The sequence below is a fragment of the Mus musculus genome, chromosome 3 (genome assembly GCF_000001635.26).
Source record: "Mus musculus strain C57BL/6J chromosome 3, GRCm38.p6 C57BL/6J".
In the NCBI taxonomy this organism is placed as follows: domain Eukaryota; kingdom Metazoa; phylum Chordata; class Mammalia; order Rodentia; family Muridae; genus Mus; species Mus musculus.
The window spans coordinates 95,604,896-95,632,434 of NC_000069.6; the positions used below are offsets into that span (position 1 = coordinate 95,604,896).

Here is a 27,539-nt window from a genome sequence, read left to right on the forward strand (position 1 = left end):
ACATACATACATGCAGGCAAAACACTCACACACATAAATAAATATAATCAAAGAGCACTTAATATAGTTGGTGATAGCTAAAATAATGATCCAGAAGAGAGAGACCTGAGAGCAGCTGGTCCCTTTCTGTATAGTTCAGTTGGTAAGAATGAAGCTCTGACTGGATCCTCAGGACTATATAAACTGCATAAAGCTAGTATGGTGGCACATGCCTTGCATGTGGAGACAGAGTTTCTTCATCATGCCCAGTATAGGAAGAAACTTTTAAGCTAAACAGTTTGAGGTTAGCCTGACTACATTAGACGCTATCTCACGAATAACTAAAATAGGTGCGAGAGAGATGGCTTACTTGTTCTTACAGAGGACTCATGTTTGGTTCTCAGTACCCCCATGGTAGCTCACAGTCATCATAACTCTAGTTTTAGGAAGTCTGACACCGTCTTCTGACCTCTCTAGGCACCAGGCACCCCCATAGTGCACACACATACAAACAAGCAAAACAGTAATACACATAAGTAAACCTTTTTTTGATGGTTTTCCTTTTCACAAGACAGGGTTTCCCTTGGTGTCCTGCAACTCTGTGGACCAAGCTGTAGACTCAGAGATCACCTGCCTCTGCCTCCTGAAAGCTGGGACTAAAGGAATCCGCCACAACTTTTTACATAAACAAGCCTTTAAAAAAAAAAAAAAAAAAAAAAAAAAAAAAAGTAGGATCTGGAGAGATGAATCAGTGGTTAAGAGCATTGACTGCTCTTCCAGAGTTCCTGAGTTCAATTCCCAGCAACCACATGATTGCTCACAACCATCTGTAATGGGATCTGATGCCCTCTTCTGGTGTGTCTGAAGACAGGGACAGTGTCCTTAGCTGTAAATAAAATAAGTCTTTTTTTTAAAGGCATTTAAATGGAGTCTAAAGAAGAGACTAGCAAGCAGCTTCTTGTCATGAATGCTGTGATAAGCCGTTTAGACCCAATCCTGAAAGCTGAGTGGAACATTGAAAGCTACTTAGACATAGGGGCAGTGTTTCAGGAACCCATGCAAGCCTCAAACTTGCATTTACCTGAGATGACATTGAATGCTGATCTTCATGCTTTCACTTTCCAAGTGCTGGGGTCATAGTTATGAGCCACCCTGAGCAGCTTTAAAAGTTTTAAAATGAAGATCAGCAAGATAACAGGTAAAGGCCTGAATTTGACTCCTTCCATCCCTCTAAATTCCGACATGGAGGAGAGAGGTTATTCTGAGTTGCCTTCTTCACAAGCATTATTGCATATGTACACACACACACACACCCAGAGTTACATTTTATTTTACATTTACTTTGGGGTAAGAGGTACAATAATCAGAGGACAACTTTGGGAGTTGAGTATCCTTCCACCACATGGGTCATGGGGCTGGAATTCAAGTCATCTGGCCCCTTGCCAGCCCATTGAGCTGCTCCTGTGTTAACCATAACTCCTCTCGTAAAGCCTTCATGCTTATTTGCCTTTCATTTGGAAATTCAGAGCCTGATCCTACCCAGTTTGGATCTCAGGATTTTTCTTTAAAACTTTGAGTTAAGGGCTGGAGAGATGGCTCAGCGGTTAAGAGCACTGACTGCCCTTCCGAAGGTCCTGAGTTCAAATCCCAGCAACCACATAGTAGCTCACTACCATCTGTAATGAGATCTGATGCCTTCTTCTGGGGTGTCTAAAGATAGCTACAGTGTACTTACATATAATAAATAAATCTTTAAAAAAAAAACTTTGAGTTAAATAAGTCCAACACCAGGAGATGGAAATAAGATTGAGTTCAAAGCTAGCCTCTGTACATAAAACTCATCTTAATATACAGCAGCAACAACAGAAACAAAGTGCTGAACGTGATCTCCATGAATATATATGAGATCTGTTATTTATAGATAATAACGGCATTTTGAAGAGTCACTAGAAGTTGGATTATTTTCTCCTAGAAAACCCTCTATACAAATTTGGCTCATCTTTCCAACCCCTCAACTTAGGCCTTGTAGAGGTCTCTCCATGATCTAACACCTATGTGACTTATAATTTGAAGAACTGTCATCCAAACTAAACTTTTATCAGCTGTGTAAGCCTATCTTTTCTACTCTTTCAGTTCAGCTTTTATTTCAGTTTCCAGCTAGATTCTTGGCTCCTTTAAATAGTGGCTGTCTTACATCTTTGTGTATCCCCTGAATCTCCTAGAGAAGATGAACTAACATGTAAGTACTTTCTGTGATTTAGAGCATCTTGCAATTCTTATCAAACCAAGGCTCTGTGTGAAGGCACTTAGTGCCAAGACTCACATAGTGGAAGGAAAGAACCAACTCCTGTTTGTTGTCCTCTGACCTTTTCTTGTCCCTACCTCAACACACAAATAGATAAATGCAAAAAAAAAAAAAAAAAAAAATTGTCTCAAACCACAACTCTTCTCACTTGGAATCAAGGATCTGACATGCTAATTGTCAACTAATAACAGTCAGTGAGAATTCATAGAAATTCACTAGATAACTCAAAAATCAAAAATAGAAACTAGTATTTTGGTGTTTAGATTAAGGCAATTAGAGCAAGTGAAATGGTTCAGCAGGGAAAGGTACTGGCTGCCAAGCCTAATGACCTGAGTTCAGTCCCCAAAGCCCACAGGTGGAAGGCAAGAACTAACTCCCAAATTGTCCTATGACCTCCCTAGGCATGCAATGGCACTAATATAGAATAAACAACAACAACAACAAAAATAAAAATTAGATTGCAGTAACTAATGAAATACTCTATTGGGTGAGGGATGGGACTCAGTAGTAGAGCAGCACTTCCTAGTATGTTCAAGGCCCTATATTCAGCCCCAAGCCCTGCTTGAACAACAACACAACACACCCCCATCTCACTCTGTCCCTTGTTTTGAGTTCATGTAGTGTGATATAAAATAATAACAAAAATATCACAGCTTATTTTTCAGGCTCTGGCTGGAATTCAGTACTCGTTTCAGAACATTCTTTGTTTTCTTCCCCCTCTCCTAGGGCTACACATCTTTCTGGAATGACTGTATATCATCTGGACTGCGAGGAGGCATTCTGATAGAGCTGGCCATGCGGGGTCGAATCTATCTGGAACCTCCCACCATGCGTAAGAAGCGACTCCTAGACAGAAAGGTACAATATCCTCTGAATTATAGAAGTCAAATACCAATGGTACATTTTGAGAAAATAAGAACATTTGAGGGCAGAAAAGATAGTTCAGCAGTTAAAACCATTAGTTGTTCTTGCAGAGGATCCAGATTTGGTTCCCAGTGCCCACATGGTGGTTAACAGCTGTCTATAACTCCAGTCCCAGGGTTCTGAATCTCTTCTGGCTTCCTCAGGCATTGCACACATGTGATGCACAGAGTACATACGTACAAGCAAAACACTCACGTACATAAAAGAAAATTAAGAGTGCTAGACAAGGTAACACTGGTTCAGCTGTCCCATCCTCTACTTGGTTTAATTATCTTATATAGAGTCATAGAAGTTCAAGGTCAGCCTGGCCTACAGGGCAAGTTCCAGGACAGCCAGGGCTACACAGTGAGACCCTGTCTTGGGGGAGTGGAGGGGAACTCATAGAAACTTGGTTTTGTTTTGTTTTGTTTTACACAAAAAAAGTCTATCACCTTTGAAATGCTGTTGATTATCTTTCCCTCTGGATGTATGAAATAAAATATTGTGTAGATAGAGGAAATCATGAGCCAGGCCTGTCTTAGTCATCCCAAGGTATTCTCTGAGAACCATTCAGATGTGTTACATTTACTGAAAATCCCTGCTCTGGAGGAACTGTCTCTTAGATACACATTGGCTTAGTCATTTTTTTACATTTACAATGCCTGTCATTCCAAGAATTCTGCTGAAACACATTGTTAGATAGAACTGTCTTTGGAGTCTTAATTTTTTTGTCTTAAAGTACATATATTTGGCACTTTTTCCCCTTTTGGTTTTTTTTGGAACAGCCCTGGCTGTCCTGGAACTTGCTCTGTAGACCAGGCTGGCCTCAAGCTTAGAGATCCACCTGCTTCTGCCTCCTGAGTACTGGGATTAAAGGTGTTCGCCACCATGGCCTGGTTTGGCACTCCTGGAAGGCTCTCAGTATGTAACTGTCCTGGAATTCACTATGCAGACCCAGCTAGTCCCAACTCTCAGAGATCTACTTGCCTCTGCCTCCCAAGTCTAAAACTAAAGGTGTGCATCACTGCCCAGTGCATTTGGCATCTTCTTACCACTTCCCTACTTGACATTTGTGGCCTTTTTCAGATTATGTTTTTTCTCTGACTGTATCCTCTTTCCTACTTCTCCATTCCCTAATATCTTATCAGTTTTTATCCTGTTTGGTGATTTTTCTTTTCAGCTTTACATTACTTCCAGGAATTTCATTTCCAAATGTGCAAACGTTTTTTTACCTTTAGCTTCCAGGAACGTATCAACTATTGGCTACACATTTCAACTTAGCTATCTTGCATCATTCAAAAGCCAGGCTTGACAGTGTTCCCCTAAATTAACTTCCTTTTCTGACCTTCCTGCCGTTGTTAGTGGTTTCCAAACTCTGAAAGACACTGTGGAATCTTTTGTCCATTTTATTCACAGCATTTGTAACTAGGTCCCACTTCAAATGTAATTTTGTCTTCCTACTACAAAGGCATACTGAACTAAGGTCTTGCATGTCATAGGCAGTATATTCTGCTTCCTCACACCTCCTAAGCAGCATTGTGATTGTGGGTATTGTACATGGAAGCAGTGTACTCTGTCCTTTCTTTAAGGTCCTGCTGAAGTCAGACAGCCCAACAGGTGATGTTTTGCTGGATGAGACGCTCAAACACATTAAAGCAACTGAGCCAACCGAAACTGTGCAGACGTGGATCGAGCTACTCACTGGTGAGATGACTGAAAATAGCTCACAAGCTGCATATTTGGTTATCTTTGGCCTGCTCGTAAGGTTAGAGGGAAGAGTATAGTAGCACTGCATGCTAGGGAGGGTGGTGTGATTAGCCAGCACCGAAGGATCCCAAACATTTCCACTTATCTCCGCAATTCTACTCTGCAAGGTTGTTTTGTTTTCTGACAGGATCTCGTAGCCCAGGCTAGCCTTGGACTTGCTGTGCATCCAAAGGTGACCCAGAAATCCCGACCCTCATCTCTCCATACCTCAAGTACTGGGACAAGAATGTGCCACCCCTTTCAGCCCATGAGAGCAGTTTTATTTTGTTGGGCTTTTTGAGACGTTCAACTGTGTAAACTGAGGTCACCTAGAATCCCTAGTCCTTCTGCCTCTGTCTCCCTAGTACTGAAATTGCAGGTAGACAGCACCGTATCCAGATTAATAGTGTTCTTTACTGGGACTTCATTTTGTTGTTTGTTTGTTTTTTTGAGGCAGGTCTCACCATGTAGCAGTGGCTAGCTAGGAACTTGTGGGCTCCAAACTTAAAGATCTGCCTGTTTCTATCTCCCAAGTACTGGGATTAAAGGTGTGTACCACCATATCCAGTCAAGGAACTATTTATTTACTTACTTACTTACTTACTTACTCGTTTTTGTTTTGTTTTGTTTTGTTTTTGAAGCAGCATCTCCTGTGTCCCAGATTGGCATCAGACTTGCTGTATAGCCAAGGACAATCTTGAGTTTTAATCCTTTTGCTTTCACCTCCCAAGTGCAGGGGTTATAGGCATGAGCCATCATCACCCTAGCTGGTGTGGTGCTAAAGATTTCACCCTGGACTTCATGCTAGCAAAGCACTTGGCCATCTGCATTTCATCCCCAGACCTTCCCAAGACACTTTGTTTCTGTATTTTGCATTGTACATGTGTGTAGTGACGTGGGAGTGCACATGCAGGATCAGAGGACAACTTTGTAGAGTTGGTTCTCTCCTTCTACCTTATGTGGTCTCCCAGTATTGAATCATTAGACTTCGTGGTGAGGTTTTTATCTGCCAGACTATTTCACTAGCCCTTCCTTTTTTAAAACAATCTTTTATTCTTATTAAACTTTTTTTTTAAATCTTTATTATCCAGGAGTAATCCTAGCACTTGTGAGACTGAAGCAGAATTACTGATAGTTCAAGGTCAATCTGGGCTGCATTTGGATACACTGACTCAAAAACACCAAAAAAAAAAAAAAAAAAAACTAAAATAAAAATTGGGGGCTGGAGAGATGGTTCCATGGTTAATAAGTTGCTGCTGAGATGGTTAAGAGCACTGACTGCTCTTCTGAAGGTTTTGAGTTCAAATCCCAGCAACCACATGGTGGCTCACAACCATCAGTTAACGAGATCTGATGCCCTCTCTGGAGTCTGCAAAGACAGCTACAGTGTACTTACAGATAATAAATAAGTAAATCCTTTTTTTTTTTTGGTTTTTTTGAGACAGAGTTTCTTTGTGTAGCCCTGGCTGTCCTGGAACTTACTGTGTAGACCAGGCTGGCCTGGAACTCAAAGATTCGCCTGCCTTTGCCTCCCAAGTGCTGGGATTAAAGGCATGTGCCACCACGCCCGGCATAAATGAATAAATCTTAAAAAAAAAAGCAGTAAAGGATGCAGGTCCAGTTCCTGAACCCATGCCTGGCAATTTGCAAATGCTGTAACTCTAGCTCCAAAAAATCTGATGCCTGCCCTCTCTGGCCCATTTGGTAGTGTGTGTGTGTGTGTGTGTGTGTGTGTGTGTGTGTGTATGTATGTATGTGTATATGCATGTGCGTGTGCCTGGTGTTCAGTAAAACCCTATCTCAAATAATAATACTAGTATTTATTGAGGTAACAACCAGGATATTGACATAGGTACAACATCTTTTTTCTTTCATCTCCCATTTTTAGTTGATTGCTAAAATAGTTGAATTTATACACTTTATTTGTTTTGATGGATTTGTGTTGATGGATACATTTGTGTTGATGGCTATTTGAATTTTTCTACTTTTAGCTATTGGAACCAAGGCTTCTATAAACATGGGTGAACAATCTTTTTAAACTGTCTTACTATGTTGTTTATGCTTGTGTGTGCCCATCCCCCAACCCCTGATATCAGCGTGCACATGTGGAGGTTATGGGACAACTCTGAGGAATTGGTTCTTCTCTCTCTTTTTTCTTTTCTTTCTTTCTTTCTTTTTTTTTTTTTTTTTTTTTTTGGTTTTTCGAGACAGGGTTTCTCTGTATAACCCTGGCTGTCCTGGAACTCACTTTGTAGACCAGGCTGGCCTCCAACTCAGAAATCCGCCTGTCTCTGCCTCCCGAGTGCTGAGATTAAAGGCATGTACCACCACGCCCAGCTCTTTTTTTTTTTAAGATTTATTTATTTATTATATGTGAGTACACTGTAGCTGTCTTTAGACACTTTTTCTTCTCTCTCAGCTCCTCTCACTCCAGCCCAAAGATTGATTGATTGATTGATTGATTATATGTAAGTACACTGTAACTGTCTTCAGACACCCCAGAAGAGGGCATCAGATCTCATTATGGATGGTTGTGAGCCACCATGTAGTTGCTGGGATTTGAACTCAGAACCTTAAGAAGAGCAGTCAGTGTTCTTAACCACTGGGCCATCTCTCCAGCCCAGTTCTCCTCTCTTACCATCTGGGTCCAGGAATTGAACTAAAGTAGTCAGGTTTGGTTGGCAAGTGCCTTTACCTACTGAGCCATCTCACTGTCCCCATTTGTGGACAACCTTGTAAGACTTTGTCTCAAAATAAAAAATTAAGTGATGCCTGCTGTGCTGGTGCACTTTTAATCCCAGCATTCGAGAAGCAGAGGCAGGTGGATCTCTGGGAGTTTTAGGACAGCCAGGTCTATATAGAGAGACAGAGGAGACAGAGAGGAGGGGAGGAGAGAGGAAGGGAAAGGGGGGAAAGGAGAAAAAAAGGAGAAGGAAAGGAGAGGAAGAGAAAAGAGAAGAGAATAGAAAAAAAGAAAAGAAAAGAAAAAGGGCTCTTACCTGACAGTGTCAATCAATGCTTTGACTTTTAACTCTTCTGGACTCCGTTTTTTTCTGACTCCAAGTCAGCTGTTGGTTTTACTGCAGCTCTGATATGAGAAATCATTTTTCTCAGGCCACCTTCCAAGATTGCCTCTTAGTATCCCTGGCATTAGATATGATTCTCTCTATATGTATCCTTTGTGGGTTCTGTTGAGCTCAAAATGTGTAGGCAAATGATTTCGTAATCCTGCCCTTTTTTTTTAAATTTTATTTTTTTAATGTTCTCTCCCTTTCTTCCTGACTTCCCTCACTCTCTGTATGTTTACAAATGTATCAGTCCTGAGGACATCCCACATTTCTCTGAGGCTTTCTACAGACAACATAATCTCATTTTGTGTGATAAAACAGGGCTTCAGGTAGCCAGGGATGGCCTCAGATTCACTTGGTAACAGGAGATAAACACTTAATTCTCCTGCCTACTAGCTGGAATTATAGGCATTCATCACAGTGCCCAGCTCAAATTGTATAACCTTTATTAATCTCAAAGACTGCTGATTCTTTGGCTAACTCAAATTGGTCGTTAACCTCTTTTTTTTTGGGGGGGGGGGTTTCCAAGACAGGGTTTCTCTGTGTAGCCCTGGCTGTCCTGGAACTCACTTTGTAGACCAGGCTGGCCTCTAACTCAGAAATCCGCCTGCCCTCTGCCTCCCAAGTGCTGGGATTAAAGGCATGAGCCACCCTGCCCGGCTTGTCGTTAACCTCTTACATAAAATTTCTATTTTGTTGTTTTTCTCTCAAATTCCAGAATTTGCACATGTTTATATAGCTTCTGATATCTCTTCAATTTTTTCTAATTTTTATTTTAATTATGTCTCTCTCTGTGTGTGTGTGTGTGTGTGTGTGTGTGTGTGTGTATCACTCTCTCTCATTCTCATTAAATCGCCTGGTTACCATAAGCCACTTGTTAATCAAAGGTTTTGCCAAAGCATATAACAAGCAGTAATTTCAAAGGGGAGAATTTATTTTGCCTGAAAGAGAGGCTTTATTTTGGTTCAATTTTTGATAAAATACTGTCCATCTCAGCAGGAAAGGCATAGCATTGAGAGTGGGAGGCAGCTGCTCACATCTGCCCACAGTCATGAAGCAGAGAGATGACTGCTGATGTTCAAGGCTTCCCTTTGTCTTCTTTTACTCATCCAGTGTCTAAGATGGGGCTTTCCTTCTCAGCTAACCCTCCTAGACATGGTCTGTACACACATACCAAAGGGCATGCCTTCCTGGCAATTCCTTTTTATTATTACATTTTTATTTACATAGAGTGTGGGGTGTGCTCAAGCAATTGCCACAATACATATCTGGAGGTCAGAGGACAACTCCTAGGAGTCAGTTTTCTTCCACCATTGAGGTCCAAGTTCAAACTCAGACTGTCAGGCTTGGCAGCAAGCGCCTTGACCCCTGAGTCATCCCAGCAGGTGCCCCTTACTTTTAGCATGTGTGTGTACCATTGCACACATGTGGAAGTCAGGAGACAGCTTTTAGGAGTCTCTCATTCCATATAAATTGCAGGGATCAGCCCCTGGTCAGCAGGCTTTCCCAGTAAGCACTTGTTACCTGCTTTTTCTTCCAGCCAGCCCTCTCCTGGGAATCGAAACCAAGGTGACAATGAAAAGCAAGCAGCATAACCCCTTTAGCCAATTACATTTTGGGTTTTTTTTTTTAAGATTTACTTATTATATATAAGTACACTGTAGCTGTTTTCAGACACACCAGAAGAGGGCATCAGATCTCATTACAGATGGTTGTGAGCCACCATGTGGTTGCTGGGATTTGAACTCAGGACCTTTGGAAGATCAGTCAGTGCTCTCCAGCCCCGCCTGCATGTATCTTAGTACACTACATGTGTACACAGCCTGTGAAAGCCAAAAGAGAACATTAGATCCCCTGGATCTGGAGTTATAGACAGTTGGGAACCTAGGTCCTCTGGAAGAACAAGTTCTTTCAACTCCTAAACCATCTCTTCAGCACAACTTTTTTGGGTTCTGTTGTTGTGATTGTTGTTTACTGAGATAAGGTCTCTTGTAGCCCAGACTGATCTTGAAACTCGTTGTGTATTTAAACATGACCTTGAAGTCTTCATGTTCCTCCTCTGTCTCCTGAGTGCTGGGGTTGCTAGCATAGGCCACCATACATGATCCAATTAAATGTTATTGCTGTTTCTTTGATGTTAGGGATTCACCCTATGGCCTGACCAACGTGCTAGGCAGAGTCTAAACTACTGAGCTGTACTTAGGTTTTATTTTACCCTTTTACTGTTGAATATATAGGATGTGATGAGATCTGGACACAGCTATTAGATTATAATTCACCCCATTTTTTTTTTTTTTTTTTTTTTTTTTACAGAAGCAAAAAATACAAGAATAAAGGCTAGTAACTTGGAAATTCCTTTTCTGGGTTTTTGCTTTTTATTTTTGGGTTTTTTTTTTTTTTTGTTTTGTTTTTTGTTTTTTTCCTGAGGAAGGCAACAGTCTTGATTATAAACACAGCTTGCCCTTCCAGTGTAGAACTTCTTCTCAAAGTTAAGATGGGACATTTAGGGTCCCAGTGTTGCCAGCCTATGACACCTGAATAGCTCCTGTCCATCAAGCACAGGAAGCAAACCTCAGTCTTCTCAGCTTTACCAGGTCAAATAGAGCTTCTGCAATATAGAAAACCAGAATTCAGCCGGGCGTGGTGGCGCACACCTTTAATCCCAGCACTTGGGAGGCAGAGGCAGGCAGATTTCTGAGTTTGAGGCCAGCCTGGTCTACAAAGTGAGTTCCAGGACAGCCAGGGCTACACAGAGAAACCCTGTCTCGAAAAAAATAAAATAAAACAGATGAAGAAGAAAAAAGAAGAGGAAGGAGGAGGAGGAGGAGGGAGGAGGAGGAAAGAAGAAGAGAGAAGAAAAGAAAGAAGAAACCAAAAGAAAACCAGAATTCCAGGAGAACCTGGAAGTCTACCAGAGATGCATATTCAAGCCTAACTTATTAGAGTCATAGCTGCTTATTATCTGGGCAGGGGAATGCACACCTGAGGCAGAAGGATCACCAGTTTGAGGCCCGACATAAGGAAATCTAAGCCACTTTGTATATGTTCAGACACTGTCTCAGAAAGGAAAGTAGATGGGGTGGGGTGGATGGTACCTTACTGTTACATGTTCGGTCAGAGGTTATGCTTAAACCCCTGGTATCTGTGACATCCTTTAATCAAGCTCCAAACCCTGTTCTGATTGCACCTTGAGTATGTGCATCTAGTGTAAGCCCACACCCTTGCACCCACCAGAGTTAGCCATGATCCCAACAGGGTTTTGCTTCATTTTCTCTGGTTACTGTTAAATTCTCGGAGGCTTTGTCAATTTATGTTTGCTCTCATAATCCTGGTAATTGTTCTTTACCAACTTTTCCATGGTTTTCAGCAACACCTTTTGACTTAAAATTCTCTACACGCAACCAAATGGACTTCTCAGGTTCAGCTGTGGAACTCTTCCTGCAGGCTTTTAGCCCATTTCTCCTAGTGTGATACTGGTACTCTTGCACTATGGGTAGTGGAATGGCAGGCAGCCTTTTATCCTCTTTCTTGTCATTTCTTTTCCAGTCTAGAACCTCTTCAAAGAAGCTAGAATGGGGCAGCTTGATCCATATTGTCAGGTCACCACTTCTGGATAGGCCTTCCATCCAATAAGTAGAAGAAAGGGACCTTAGACCTCTGCAATGGTGGAGCACGCCTTTAATTCCAGCACTCAGGAGGCAGAGTTAGGCAGATTTCTGAGTTCGAGGCCAGCCTGGTCTACAGAATGAGTTCCAGGACAGCCAGGGCTATAAAGAGAAACCCTGTCTCGAAAAACCAAAAAACCCAACACAGAAAGCACAAAGTGTGGATCAAAGAGTGAGTTGGCATGTTCCTCCATGGATGGAGATTGTGCTTTTAAAATTTTAAACAAGGTCGGCTGAAGAGATGGCTCAGCAGTTAAGAGCACTGGCTGTTCTTCCAGAGGTCTTGAGTTCAATTCCCAGCCACCACATGGTGGCTCACAACCACCCATAAATGAGATCTGACGCCCTCTTCTGGTGTGTTTGAAGTCAGCTACATTGCACTCATATAAATAAAATAAATCTTTTTTTAAAAATTTTTAAACGAGGCTCAAATAACAAACTGGCTTTTTAAATTTTGTTTTCCACTGTCTGTTTCCCAACAGGTGAGACATGGAACCCTTTCAAATTACAGTACCAGCTGAGAAATGTACGAGAACGAATTGCCAAGAACCTGGTGGAAAAGGGCATTCTAACCACAGAGAAGCAGAATTTCCTGCTCTTCGACATGACCACTCATCCAGTGACCAATACGACAGAGAAACAGCGACTAATGAAAAAGCTTCAAGACAGTGTGCTAGAACGGTGGGTAAATGACCCTCAGCGCATGGACAGGCGAACACTGGCCCTCCTGGTGCTGGCCCACTCTTCTGATGTGCTGGAGAATGTCTTCTCTTGTCTGACAGATGATAAGTATGATGTGGCAATGAATCGAACCAAGGACCTAGTAGAACTGGACCCTGAAGTGGAGGGGACAAAGCACAATGCTACAGAGATGATCTGGGCTGTGCTGGCAGCCTTCAACAAATCCTAAAGCCAGCAGGCGGGTGTCTCCTTTTCCCGGCTGGCTGGTGACTCTCAGAGACCCAATCACTGAGTTCAGTGTGATAAGATGCTATCATCATTTCCCCACTTTTTGAATCAGACTCCTGACTTGAGGAGGAAAACTTCATGGCCTCTCTGTCCATCGGCCATGACCTTCTAAGCAGACTGTTTCTCCTCACTTCCACTCTGTCTGAATGAAAGGGGTGAACCCACACACATCTAATAAACAACTCCCATTTCTGGGTTTAGTTTTAACCAGTGTGGTTCTGGATAAACAAGAGTTCCTGTGTGGGGATTAGAGTTTTCCAGCAACAAAATGTGAAGGAAATGAACAGTAAACCATATTCAATTTTTTTTCTCCCTTATTCATGTTTTCTCAGGCTTTGTTTCTCCGCTCTGTTAAGCAGTGACACTTCCTGAAATCACTGACTCTTTGAATGAGAGGCAGTGGGAACAAGACTAATTTTTGAAGCAAATGGTTCCTGAGATTATACCTCCCACCTGTGATTTTCTCATCTTCACATAATGAAAACACTCCAAGTTTGATGACCCGAATCCCTTAGTTCTCAGAGCAGAAATGTATTCTACACTCCTTTTTAGCTTTGTCTGGCTCCCACACTCATTAAGATTCTGAATTGAAAAAGCAGTGTGCCTCAGTCACCTCCTCCTTACAGCCAGCATTAGGACCTGTAGAGAAGTGGGGCAACATGAGACTTCACATCCATGAAACCAAGTGTCATCTGAGCCCTGAAGAGAGAGTGGCAGCTAGATTCAGGGCTAGCCTTGGCTATATGAGACCATCTCGCATTGAAAAATTAAAGACTTTTCACATATCCTTCAGTATGTGACTGTTCTGTTTGCTCTAGACTACTTTAAATATCTCTACTCTGATAAAATTAAGGGAATTAAGTTTCAAGTCCCAAATTACAGCATTGAGTCCCAACAATGTAGCCAACCTCCATATTTGCATAGTCCCTGTTTTTATTTCCTACATAAATGGATAAATTTTCCCTGTATTTAAGGGCTTTGGCAGTAATTCTGTCTATATTTAATCTATTGTCACCCTCTAAATTGTGTCTTCTTTCAACACAGCCATCCTGGCCAAATCCCTTAAAATGTTTTTGCTTCAGTAGAGAGGATGAAGAGGGTGGAGAGATCCTATTTAGATGGCCAGTTGAGTGTCACCAGCAGCAGATGCAAAGCCTAAGCTCAAGGGTTGTGAAGAGGCCAGCACTGTGTTGTGCAGAGTTCAAGCACCCTGTTGACCACTGGGGAGAGACAGGCTTTCACACAGCCACCACAGATGACTTGGACTAATACCAAATCCTTCTAATCAGAAATAAATTATAACCTCATCGTTCCCTTGAACCTTCCTAGGTCCATGAAAGTTCTCCAGCTTATTGTTATTGTTTTCATCTGACTCTTAGATGAGTAGAGATAAAAGCTGTCATTTGAGAAGCTAAGCAGAGCCTTAGTCTGGCTTTCTAGAAGGGCAAAAGCCAGGCCATGTATAATCTAGCAGCTCATATTATCTTCCCCTTAGAACAATTCATAGTGAATTGAAACCAGATTTTCCTTTGAAAGCTTTAGCTTGTTTGGGGAATAGAAGTTGAATTCTTTCTTGCAACTCTCAATGTTTATTTTTATATGTCCATACAATGAGAATGTCTTCACTTCTAATCTGTGTAATGTTCACTGCCAAACACTCATTTAGTGTATATTGCCTTCACATTTCTGTATAATAAAGATCAATAATTGTACCTCTGTTCTCTCTGTACATGGTTTTTTGTTTTTCGAGACAGGGTTTCTCTGGTAGCCCTGGCTGTCCTGGAACTCACTCTGTAGACCAGGCTGGCCTCGAACTCAGAAGTCTGCCTCCCTCTGCCTCCCAAGTGCTGGAATTAAAGGCATGTGCCACCAGTGCCCGGCTTGTACATGGTTTTTATCTTTATTAGTTGTAGTATATATTGACAGGCCAAGCAATGCTAACCTGGGCACCAGCTAACATCCCAGTAGGGTCTCCATCTCAAAATAAGTTACCCAGTAATACAATATTAGCATTCAATAGAATGAGAATGGCTTTTCCTGTGAATACCTTGCAAATGACACTTGACTTTATCTAAGAAATGAACCTAATAATGCCCTTGATGGCCAGTGCACCAGCTCTAACCATTAGCTAATAGAAATATAAAACTGCTTGTGATTGACTTCTTCTTCTTCTTCTCTCCTTTAGAATGTCTTACAGAACAAGGAACAGGAAGAAATGTCTTTATTCAGACTGGTTATACTTTGCTATGTAAAATGAAGCATGTGAGAACTGATTCTCTCCTAATACCTTGTGGACTGAACTCTGAGCATTAGGTTTGGCAGCAAATATTTTTTACCTACTATGCCATCTCTCTGGTCACTGTTCTACATATCATCATTTGGAGGAACATAGCTTTCTCATCCCTTGTATTCAATCTGCTACCAGTCTAATCACACACAGCTATTAGATCCTAGATCCCCTTTATTATTTTAAAATCTTTTTTAAAAGAAATATTTCGTACATATGGATGTTTTGCCTACATGTGAGTCTGTGTACCACATGGATGGAATGCTAGTGGAAACCAGAAGAGGGCCTCCGAGTCCCCTGGAATTGGAGTTGCAGATGGTTGTGAGTCTTGTCGGTACTGAGAACTTAATCTGTTCTGTAAGACTATTGAGCCATGCTGTCAGGCCTCTCTTCCATTTGTTTGTTTGTTTATGTATTATTTTATTTTTAAAGACAGAATCTAAGTTTCCCAGGCTGGCCTCCTGAGTTGCTGACATTATAGGCCTACCCAACTAGGTCCACCTTCTCACATACTGTTAATTAGGTTTAATCTTATGTTTTCTTGTCTTCCTTAACTTCTCTTTCTTTTTCTCCTCATTATAGCCACACACACACTCCCCCACCACCACACTCACCTACTGCTGCCAGCAGTTCTGGAGATTGAACTCAAGGCTTTATGTATGCTAGACAAGAGCTCTACCACTAAACTGCACATGAGTTGCTCAACTACCACATTTTTAGGTTAATCTTAATTATCTCTTACCTAAAACTTGCACTAGACTTGGCTTAGACTGTCCACCTTTGTGCCTAAGTTTCTGAACATTTGTATTCATCACCATCAAATTAACCTTCCTGAAGGTCAGTTCTGCTGCTCACTAGCCTAAGAAAACCTTTCTCTGATTTGTCCTGGGGTATTTCTAAATGACCGTTGTCAGGACCACTTTTTTCTTTTGATCCTGCCAACTCTCCTGCCCTGCCAGGCCATGTTCCCCCTCTAGTATCGGAACTAGTGGACCACAACACTATGTCCCTGCGGGGTCCCGCTCAAGCGTATTCTTGACACCGAGCTACTCTCTCCTAGCTAGCTCCTGCTGTGCTTGTCCTTACACTGCTTTAGTTCTTTCTCATCCATAAACCCATGTAATCAGCGATCTCACATTCCAGTAACTAAATGGGACTGCCAACCTCGCAGTTGCATCTCACAACACCCAGTACCCTGGTAGAATCATGAATCTTTTTTTTTTTTTTTTTTTTTTTGGCTTTTCGAGACAGGGTTTCTCTGTATAGCCCTGGCCGTCCTGGAACTCACTTTGTAGACCAGGCTGGCCTCGAACTCAGAAATCCGCCTGCTTCTGCCTCCCAAGAATCGTGACTCTTAAAGCTTAATTAATCAATCAGATTTATATATCAATAATATCACAATTTACAAGATGCCAATGCAATAATTTCAGAGCCAATTGATAATGATAAAAGCTTTATCCCAATATTTCTAACCTTGTGAAATCATAGCTACTTGTGACTGGTAAATGCCACACAGGTACATACATGTCCAAAGCCATCTTGGTTCTTCTCCCTACCCTCTGGGGCATTCCCTCTCTCTGCAATTCTTAGCTCCGCCCCCTTTTTCCTGTCCAATCACAGACCTCCTCTGCAGTAATGTAATAGGACAGGGAAAATCCTGCAACAGCCCCCAATCCTGTCTGACCAAAAAGTTACCCAAAACCATTATTGCCTGTCCCTTGAATTCCAGCACTTGGAGGTAGAGGCAGAGAGGCAGGTGGATCTCTAGGGGTTCAAAGCCAGCCCTGTCTACATAGTGAGTCAGCAAGGGGCTACACAGTCTCAAAAAATGAAAAAGTCATGGGCAGTACTGTTATTAAATAGACTTTGTTATATTTTGTTTAGTATACCACAAGAGAGCAATAAATTGTTACTATGGAGATAGTGCCTGTAGCCATTCCTTATTTTTTCTTTTTCCTGTTTTGCGACAGGGTCTAGCATTGAATTCACTATGTAGGCAAAGATAGCCTTGAATTTGTGACCTTTCTGCCCATGCCTCTCAACTGCAATAAATCCAGGAATGGGCTGATGCTCAGCTGTTAGGCCAGTTTCTCAGAATATAAGTATGTAATACTTGTTGATTAATGTCACTCTTATGAGGTTCAAGTCAGCAGGTAAGAGCACTGACTTTTCTTCCAAAAGTCCTGAGTTCAAATCCCAGCAGCCACATGGTGGCTCACAGCCATCCATAATGAAATCTGACGCTGTCTTCTGGTTTGTCTGAAGACAGCTACAGTCTACTCATGTATAATAATAAATAAATCTTTAGGCCTGAGCAAGCAGGGACTGAGCAAGTGAAGTTGACCGGAGCGAGCAGGGCTGACCAGAGCAAGCAGAGGTCCTAAAATTCAATTCCTAACAATCACATGAAAGCTCACGACACTTTTTCCAGCCTCCGCCTCGGACCCTGCAGCCGCCGCGATGTTGATGCCTAAGAAGAATCGGATTGCCATCTACGAACTCCTTTTTAAGGAGGGCGTGATGGTCGCCAAAAAGGATGTCCACATGCCTAAGCACCCCGAGCTGGCAGACAAAAATGTGCCCAACCTTCATGTAATGAAGGCCATGCAGTCTCTCAAGTCTCGAGGCTACGTGAAGGAACAGTTTGCTTGGAGACATTTCTACTGGTACCTTACGAACGAGGGCATCCAGTGTCCCCGAGACTACCTGCACCTACCCCCGGAGATCGTGCCCGCCACCCTGCGCCGCAGCCGTCCCGAGACCGGCAGGCCTCGGCCCAAAGGTCCAGAGGGTGAGCGACCTGCAAGATTCACAAGAGGGGAGGCTGACAGAGACACCTACAGAAGGAGCGCTGTGCCCCCTGGAGCTGACAAGAAAACTGAGGCTGGGGCTGGCTCGGCCACTGAGTTCCAGTTTAGAGGCGGCTTTGGTCGTGGACGTGGTCAGCCACCTCAGTGAAGTTGGAGTTTATGTTGTATTGAATAAACTTTAAAGAAAAAAAAAAAAAAAGCTCACAACAATCAGAACAGGTACAGTGTACTCATATACATAAAATAAATCTTTTTTAAAAAAGACTTGAACCCCACCCAGTATTTGGGAGGCAGAGGCAAGCAGATCTCCATGATTGTGAGGTCAGTCTGGTCTACAGAGTAAGTTCCAGCAACAGCCAAAACTGTTACATGGAAAAACCAAAAAGGAGAGGAGGAGGAGGAGGAGGAGGAGGAGGAGGAGGAGGAAGAGGAGGAACAGGAGGAGGAGGAGATGATGAGATAATGGCTTAATTTGAAAGGCGGAGGCTGCCCTATGTGTGTATTCATATAAAAGTAATACAGTCCTATCTACTTGATAGATGCTCAAGAACTACTCTATTTCTTTGGTTGCCTTTCGTTTTTGAGACAGGGTTGCACTGTGTAGTCTTGGTTTGCTTCACACTCGAGATACTGTTTCAGCGTCCTTTGTGGGAGTATTATAGACAGGAACCATCACACAGGTTAAGAACTATTATTGAACTATGGCTTTGTTTACATTAGCTGGTATTTAATATGTGTTAAATGTTTACCATGTGCCTAGAACTACCATCTTAAACTCAAGAAATTATGTCTCCACAGAGTGACCCTTAACTGTTAGCATCCTGTCTAAGCTCCACCCCACAGTTACCTGGCAACAGCCAGGAAGGCCTGACCCACTATAAAAGGTGCTGTTTGCCCCTCTAGGTCTCTTGCCCTCTTGGTCTCTTGCTCTTCCCTCTGTCTCCTTGTCCTTCCCCATTCCTTTCCCCCCTTTCCCACGTGCTCACGGCTGCCTCTACTTTTATAATTCTCTACTCTCTCTGCCTTTCTCTACCTCTACTACCCTCTCTCTTGACTCCCCTCCCCATGCCCTGAATATACTCTATTCTATAGTCCTGTGGCTGGTCCCTCAGGGGGCAGGGATGCCTTAGCATGGGCCTGCTGAGGTACCCCCTTCTCCCATACCTCACTGTTGGTATTCTGTCTGGACTCCACCCCCCACAGTTACCTAGCAACAGCCTGGTAGGCCTGGCCCACTATAAAAGGGGCTGCTTGCCCCCTCCTCTCTCTCTTACTTTTGCCTCTTACCCTTTAGTTCCCCCTCTTCCCCCTCTCTCCCCATTCCCTTCTCCTTTCTCTCCATGTGGCCATGGGCTACTTTCTCCCTCTCTCTGCCTTTCTCTGCCTCTACTACCTTCTCTCTCTCTCTCTCTCTCTCTCTCTCTCTCTCTCTCTCTCTCTCTCTGGTTTGTTTGTTTGTTTGTTTGTTTGTTTGTTTTCGAGACAGGGTTTCTCTGTATAACCCTGGCTGTCCTGGAACTCACTCTGTAGACCAGGCTGGCCTCGAACTCAGAAATCCGCCTGCCTCTGCCTCCTGGGTGCTGGGATTCCACCATGCCCGGTTCACTACTACCCTCTCTCTTAACTCCCCTCCCTATACCCTGAATAAACTCTATTCTATACTATACCGTCATGTGGCTGGTCCCTCAGGGGGCAGGGATGCCTTGGCATGGGCCTGAGGCACCCCCTTACCCCATACCTCACCACACCCCCATAGAACATAACCTTATACTTCTCTATATTTCTATAATCACAACACTCACCACAACTCCATAGAACATATCTCCCTTTATGTTTTTATAAATACATCATTAACAGTTATAATTGCCTACATAAGGACTAAAGTGTGAATGAAAACCTTACAAGAAAACTCAAGTCTCCTACAAGCTAGCACTGAGTCCTGGAAAACTGCTGAATATCAGTTTGTCTTCCAATTTTAATTTTTGGTCGTGGGTAACTTGTTCTAACACCGCTCAAGGCTTGAGCCTTTGCACCAGAGAATAAAGGATTTCTATGTTAACCCGGCTCGGATGCAACATTCAGCGACTTGCCCAGGATCTGGCTAATAAACTGAACACAGCTTCAGCCCACCCAAGAAGCAAAAATACCAAAGCTTGCTGTCCTGCCCCTAAGGTCCATGCAGGCTTTTAATTGGTTCTGTGGCTCACTCTCTTTCCCGGTTGGTGTTCTAGCTTGCCTGTCGCTCTAAAGAATCCGCCCACCTCCGGCCAACGCTTATTGGTGTGTCGTTACATCATTGCCCCGTCAAGCCCACTCTCATTGGCTCTCATAGGAGGGGGCGGTCTCAACGTCACGGGCTTGAGCCGCCATTTTGACTGAGCAACCATAGTGACAGGAGCCGGAGCAGCAGCTCAGGTTGTCCCCGTTTCCCCTCCCCCTTCCCTTTTCCGGCTGACTTCCCGGGCCCTGCATTACACAGTCCCGGTTCTGCCATGTCCCAGAAACAAGAAGAAGAAAACCCTGCGGAGGAGACCGGCGAGGAGAAGCAGGTGAGGAGAAGGGGGGACCGGGGGTGGCCGCGCGGGCGGAATACGCCCCCGCTGCCGCTGATTGGCCGCCTCTGCCTCAGGCTGTACAGGGGTTGGCCACTACTAATGTCGCGCAGGCTGCATTTCGGCGCGGCCTAGTGCCCTGATGTCGATTAGTCAAGCCGATTGTCAATCTGTGGGCTCCCCTTTCTTATTGGCCAGTAGGCCTCTATTCAGTTCATGGAAGCCGTTCTATAATTGGGCGAGCTCTGGCGTGGGCGGGTGTTTGGAAAGATGAGGCGAATGAAAGGGGGCTGGATGGTGGTCCAGAGCTGTAAATGAGATGTTTGATTAGTAAAGATAAATACCAGACTGGAGCTCATCCTTCATCCACAGCAAGATAGAGGTCAAAGTGAAGACATTTAAAATGAACCAGCATTGGGGGAGGGGAAAAGAGTAATTATTACCATGGGGTAAGTTCAGGTGGCAACTTCCTTAGACCTGTTTGGTAGGGATGGTTTGTTGTTCACCGTCAGTGACTTATAGATCCGCTCGAATTTCTCCGCAGTGGGATGTGGTCCACCCACCATCGCATTATGAAAACACTAGTGCCAAACCCCTTCTTCGACACCATATTTGAGTTACTTAACACTGAGCTCAGGGACTCATTAAATACACTTAGTGTTATCTCTGACCCTGTTTGTCAAGTGAAAATACACTAGCCAGGAGATGGTGGCGCACGCCTTTAATCCCAGCACTTGGAAGGCAGAGGCAGGCAGATCTCTTGAGTTCTGAGTTCAAGACCAACCTAATATACACCAAGAACCCCTCTCTCAGAAAATATAAAAATAAAAACAACAAGAAAAACTAATGGCATGTTGATTTCTGTTTTCAAGTATATTACTCTGGTAAATATCTTTAGAATAAGCCACATGCCTAGCGTCCTCCACAGTGAGACCATATTGCTTCTTAGAGTGTGAATGAGGAGGGAGCCTCTCAGCAGACAAAAGCTCCCCTGACCTGTAGGACAGCCAGGAACTCTAGTAGTTCCTTTTTTATCTTTCCTGAGTGAGCTCTGGCTTGCTCTATGGTTCAAGTATCATGTTGAGATACTACCTTTAACCTAGTGTTCACAGGTCACGGGTGATTCCTTGAGTGTAATATAAGAACTAACTTGTTTTTCTTTGCTTGATACAGTTATCTTGAGCTTAGGCATTTGAACAAAGGTCTAGCTTTTAAGAGTAGAGGAGCAGGAAAGATTGGTTAGGAACACTCATTGCAGAGCACCTGGGTTTAGTTCCCAGCCCATGGTAGCTCACAACCATGTACAGTTCAGTCTAGGAAACCGGGCCCAGACTGAACTCAGGGCACTGGGCATCCATGTGGTACACAGCCATAGCCATACGAGTCTGCAGAATACATGCACATAAAATAAATAAATCCTTAAATAATACACACACTCAACAGAACAGAGTGTAGATAGCATAATTACAAACAGGTAGACCTCTAAGAAAATTTGATAATACAAAGGTTATCAGATATTAGAAGTCATTGTTTTTCAGCCATTAATTTCACTTGGCGTGTTTTCTTCAGGATACACAGGAGAAAGAAGGGATTCTCCCTGAGAAAGCTGAGGAGGCAAAGCTAAAGGCCAAATATCCAAGCCTAGGACAAAAGCCTGGAGGCTCCGACTTCCTCATGAAGAGACTCCAGAAAGGGGTATGGGACACCCTTATACTGTGGCACCTTGGATGAAGTCCGTAGACATTCTACTGCATGTTTTTCTGTAGCTTTGGTTATTTAGCAGTAGTAAAGATAAATTAGAAACTTGGAAAGAGAAAAGCAAATTATGTGAATCTCTGCAATGATGTTACTTCCCTTCTAACTATAGGAAATGAAGGATTAATGGTGGGCATTTGGGTAGGTGGCAGATGGGGACTGAAGGAAGGATATTAGATACAGAACACCCAAATAGTTCAACTTGCAATAAGGTTCTTTAGTCTGTTAAAAGCTGGCATTACACACTAACCATGCTCCTCAAGAGACTATTGTAGCTGAGTGTGCTGGCTAGCATCTGTGATCTCAGCGCCTGAGCTGAAGCAGGAGGATAACCACACATGCAAGAACAGCTTAGGCTACATAGTAAGTTTTAGAATAGCCAAGGCTAGGCTTGAGAGACGGATCAGAAGTTGAGAGAGCTGGGCTGCTGTGTCCAGAAAGGCAATATTTGGTTCCCAGTACCCATATCAGGCAGCTGGGACTCCAGCTCCAGGAGGTTGTCTGGCTTCCATGGACACATATACAAACATAATTCTTTTAAAAGATTTTGTAATTATCTTTAAAAATTAAAAAAGTGCATGCCGCCGGGCAGTGGTGGCGCATGCCTTTAATCCCAGTACTCAGGAGGCAGAAGCAGGTATATCTCTTGAGATTAAGGCCAGCCTGGTCTGCATAGTGAGTTCCAGGGTTTTTTGAAACCTGTCTCCAAAAAAAAAAAGTAACACAGAGACAATTCTTTTTCCTGTACAGAATGATAGAGGATGTAGCTCATGGGAAAGCACTTGTCTAGCCTGGGTTTAACCTATAAGGCCACAAAAGTGAAGAAACAGCAGCTGGAATGGCCTTCCTTAGCAGTGGAGGGCTGCCTTCACAGCCATCTCCTTCGTGGTCAGGTTTCTCCCTACCATGAGCTGACAGCAGATTATAAGGACAAAGCTGCAGTGTAAAGATGAGATGGAGAGAGAAGCAGCCTCCTGTGGAGAATCCCAGGTGCTCAGTCTTAGTCACAGATGACAGTGTGATGTTGAATTGCAGCTCCTCTTGAGGCGAGCCAGGCGTAGGCAGACAGTCTCACCATGGAACATGTGTGGGAGTGGTGGGAGTCTGGAAAGCTCACTGCCTCACGAGCAAGCCCAGTGCCTAATCCTGCTCTGAGAATATTTTCTAACTCTGATAGTCGGTTTCTGGTTGGTCTCTAGCTGCTGGTAGACCCAGATTGATTCTTCTTGAGTCTTATTCATGCTTTTCCCCAGCACCAAGGTATTGCTTTGGCACCTAGCTGTTACGAATGAAGTAAGTGATTGTAATTGAACCTTCTAGTACTCAGTAAGGTACAAAAGATACAGGAGTTGTCACCTAGGTTCAGGGACACAGCTGCCCCTTATGCAACAAAGGTACATGTTTCTGCTAGTAATCTGCTTATATTCTGACAAGGTCAGAGCATGCTGGGAAATGAACTTACAAGTGAGTAATGTGGACTGTGTGCATGGGGAATACTTAGACAGCTGAGGTAGGTGGGAGCTTATGCTGACGGTAGACAGTGAGTCTCTGCTTTTGGAGAACACCAAGGTTGCACATTCATCTAAACCTCGCTCCTGTCTCTTAGCAAAAGTACTTTGACTCAGGAGACTACAACATGGCCAAAGCCAAGATGAAGAACAAGCAGCTGCCAAGTGCAGGAGCAGACAAGAACCTGGTGACCGGTGACCACATCCCCACCCCACAGGACCTGCCCCAGAGAAAGTCCTCGCTCGTCACCAGCAAGCTTGCGGGGTAACCTGGGCCCCTCTCTTCCCCTTCCTCACCCACTGGACTGTTATATATTGTAGGCAGGGAATGGGCACCTAGTCAGAGCTCAGCTTGCCATCCAGGGGAGACATTCTGCTGGGGGCTTAGGTTGAAGATGGGCTCTGAGTTCATTTCTTTGGGTAAATTGAAACTTGTACACCCTCATGATAGCCCAGTAGAGACCCAAGAGTAGGAAAGACTAGGAGTGCAGAGTGCTGCAGCTTTTCCTGTGGTGAGAATGTGGAAGATGCAAGTTCTCCTGTTGGAGGAGCAAGTCCTTAGACGGGCTATCGTGGAGCAGTGTGACAGGTTCAGTGTCCCAAGGCTGAATTGACATGCTGAGAAAGGTAGAGTGAAGGAGATGCTCTCTGTGCTTCTAAGTGTGCTGTCCCTTAGGCCTCTGTGCTCTGTGTTCCCATCGTGGGTGTTTAGGGGACCTTCAAAAGAGAGGAGATTTCTGCTTGCTTAAAATTACAGGGCCCACCTAACCCCTCTGCTGTGTTCCTCCAACAGCTGCCCTGCTTCTCAAGGAGTGTAAAGTTTAACAGACGTTAGCTACTTATGAAAAAGAAAATGGTATCTTTTCTCTTCCAGCATGTTGCTTTTTGAAAGTATTATGGGATAATGGAAAGAGTTTAGGAGTTGAAATACTTGGGCTGTAGTTTTTGTCAAGCTCAACAGCACTGATGTGTGAGCTTGGCCAGGTCTGTAGCCTCTCTGAATTGATCCTGTTCCTCGTCTGTAAACAGACGGAAACGCGTGTGTAGGCTAACTCTGACTCTAAAGTCCTACACCTGCCATACCCTTCTGGTCATCATAAAACCAAAATTGAGGCAGGCCCATGGCTGAACCTCAGCTCTGTAGAGCCAGAAGTGCTACATGGGACGAGAGAGAGTTTGAGATTTAAGGGCCATAGCTTCCAACAACAGTCTCATAGGTATCATAGCCTTTTTGAGAGAGAAAGAGAACAAACCTGAAAAGGCTGTCCCTGGATGTGTCTTGACTCTGCCCATTTTCCTGGGTCTGCTGTTGACCCTAGCTGCTACAAAGCTGCTCTGGCAGCAGACTGGATAGGCCTGAGGAGACAGGCTCATTGACGTGGCATCTTGCTTCAGATGTATGTTAGGCATGGAGGAAGAAGGGATGAAGGGAGCTGGTCCCCAGAGCTTAGAGCTACTGCCAGCTGGAGCAGCTGCTCCTTAGCAGATGATTCACTGGTGGAGGATGGAAAGAGGGTGCAGGGAGGGAGGCAGCAGCCTGTCTTGCTGTGTCATCACTAGTTTGGCCTGGATCTTACTAAATGCCACCTGCTCGTCATCGACAGAGAGGGCCAGAGTGAGAACTGCTCAAAAGAGCAAGATGGTGCAGTCTCTCTCCCCTTTCCAGATTGCACTGTGCCCTTAGGATGTCTGGCGAGTTTGTGGATGTGTGTGTTAGGGGAAGGACATGTAAATATGCCCTTCTCCTGATTGGCCACTGCCCAGGTCTCTGGCCATCATTCAGATTGGGTAGAAATAGATTGGTGAGGAAGGAATGGAGAGAGCAGGACCCCTGGTCTCCCTGGCCCCCAAACTCTTTGACTCTCATTTGTAATGTATATAATTTTGTGTTTTTTGCTCCATTTTCTCATGCTGTCATCCTTAATGAGAAGTCCATGTGGGAAGGGGACAAACTGAACATCACTGTATAGTTTCTTCAATGTCCCAACCATGTTTACATAGATATGTCATGTTATTATATATATAAATATATATATAATTTTGTACGTTTTCTTCATCTCCGATCTTCTCGAATTCTGTACCTTTTTCTCCCCTGTCTGAGCTGCCTTATCTATTGGTTAGATTTGTGTCTCCAGAGCTGATATGTTCACAATGAGTCTGGTTTTTAGAAAAGGACAGGAGAAATAGGGAAATCAAGCTGGCTTGTCATCCCAGCTGTTCAACAAACTGAGGCAGGCTGGTAGCCTGGGCTACAGAGTGAGTTCACAGCTGGCCTTGGGAATTTAGTGAGACCCTGTCTCAAAATAAAAAGCAAAGATAGGGCTAGGAATGTAGTTCGTATGTAGAATACTTTCCTAACATTCAGAAGACCCTAGTTTCAACCTCCAGTAATACACATAGTAGTTAGTGTGTACACATACACACAATGAGCTGGAGATAGGGATGAGAAAGGGGAAAGGAAATCAGAATCAAATAGTGTCACTCTTGGATGCCAAGGAACAAGCTGCACTTCTCAGGCTTGCTTCTTAGCATGGAAGCATCATTTAAAAATCTAAGTGCATTTGATTAAATCCAGGCTACTTAGTCCACTCCAAACAAGTATGTGGTTTGACCCTGGCCTCTGCCAGTCAGCACCTCAGTGCTGAGGTTCCTCTTCACCGCTGCCAGTGGCTGTGCACTGTGTGGCTCCTGTGAGCCTTCACTAGGAAACCTCCGGTTATTTGATGTCTCAAGAATTGTCTTCCTGTTTACCATGAGTATATTGAAAAGGGAGAAAACGTTCTGATTATGGATAGGGAAAGACTAAAACTTTCTTTTTATTTTCCCTCCTCCTTTTACTTAATATTCAGGCATATACAAGGTAGTTTAGTGAAGTATTTGGAGAAACCATGGGGTCAAGACTGGGATGGAATTTACGAGCTTTCCCCTTTTACTTGACTGGTTTTTTTTTTGTTTGTTTGTTTTTTGTTTCTTCCTTGTTCGTCCACAGTGGCCAAGTTGAGTGATGCTTCCTGGGGCTCCACCAGATCGTGAGACGCTGCCCACTCGGGTCCTGTGCTGGCTCCTGCCCCTCCCTGCTTTTGTAGCCAGGGGTCAGGAGGTGGCCCGGGTGCAGGCTAGAGAGGCAGAGAACCTGCCCACTGGTGTCCCAACACATGGAGCCCCTTGGGCTGAGCACCAAGACCTTGAACTTTTTTTTGTTTTGTTTTACCTTTTTTTCCAAATAACTGTTGGAAGAAAACTCATTGAGATCCCAAGGGTGGGGTTGAAAGGATGGAGTGAAGATGTGGGGGAGTGAGTGAGGGTTTATGACTGATAAAAAAGAAGTTTCCTACCGTTCTCCTGAACCTCTGGGTTGCTGTGGTTGACTGTAAGGTGAGGGATGGTAAGGGGTTCAGGTTCAGCTCTGAAGAGAGAAGCACTCTTTGAATATGGCTAGTGATCTAGTGTCAGAGAAAAGGAATTGTGTTCTTTAAAGCAGACGAGGTCTCTCTGGTTCTGCAGAACAAGTTGAGGATTTAGGATAAACTGTTCCTTTTAAAAAAATGCTGTCCTTGAAATAGGTTTGCTGTGTGGAGAAGGGCAGTGAATGGGGAGCCCCACAGAGCCCTGGGGAATTTTTTTCAGTATTTAAAATAAAACAACAAAAAATACCCACGGAAAAAACCAAAACTAGACCTGTTGTGAAGCAGTTGGTGTGTTTTCTTGGGATTTGGGAGGTGAAGAGCGATACTGGAGGTGTGATTGAGGGAAGGTTGGTGTGGGCCCCTGAGTTTGAAAGGGGCTCTGACAAGGCTCATTACATTGGGAGAGGGAGCAGGAATGGTGGACACAGATGACTGGTGGCCTTTGCTGGCTTCTGCCTGTCCTTTATAGCTAATTCAAAAGATATGTCACCTTATAGAAAATGAGAGATTTGGGAACTTGGTTAAATGGTGTGCTAACACCCAAAGCTTAGTCCAGACTCAGCAAGAATGGGGCCCCTTTTCATT

At 43.8% G+C, this 27,539-nt stretch overlaps 2 protein-coding genes and 1 pseudogene across 6 annotated transcripts in view; all 3 read left to right on the forward strand.

The window, feature by feature from the left end:
- Positions 1–14,352, forward strand: part of Golph3l (golgi phosphoprotein 3-like) — a 30,333-nt gene extending 15,981 nt beyond the window's left edge. For 2 of the 4 annotated variants that reach the window (NM_146133.3, NM_001177669.1), the window contains 3 exons: positions 3,011–3,142; positions 4,777–4,891; positions 12,149–14,352. In NM_146133.3, the coding sequence (NP_666245.2) occupies positions 3,011–3,142; positions 4,777–4,891; positions 12,149–12,576 (675 nt within the window). In that variant the 3' untranslated portion in view covers positions 12,577–14,352. The remainder of the gene's footprint in view (positions 1–3,010; positions 3,143–4,776; positions 4,892–12,148) is intronic. The other 2 variants (NM_001177670.1, XM_017319544.2) reach the window with 2 other exon arrangements.
- Rps10-ps1 (ribosomal protein S10, pseudogene 1) lies at positions 17,347–17,921 on the forward strand (annotated as a pseudogene).
- Positions 20,085–27,222, forward strand: Ensa (endosulfine alpha). Of its 2 annotated transcripts, NM_019561.2 has the most exons (4): positions 20,085–20,281; positions 21,854–21,979; positions 23,646–23,812; positions 26,537–27,222. In NM_019561.2, exons 1-4 carry the CDS (start codon positions 20,225–20,227, stop codon positions 26,550–26,552), a joined length of 366 nt encoding a protein of 121 aa, NP_062507.1. In that variant the 5' UTR covers positions 20,085–20,224; the 3' UTR covers positions 26,553–27,222. The 2 variants fall into 2 exon arrangements, with proteins under 2 accessions (NP_062507.1, NP_001021383.1); NM_001026212.1 differs by lacking the exon at positions 26,537–27,222 and having other exon boundaries at positions 23,646–25,598.
- The last annotated feature ends 317 nt before the right edge of the window (positions 27,223–27,539 follow it).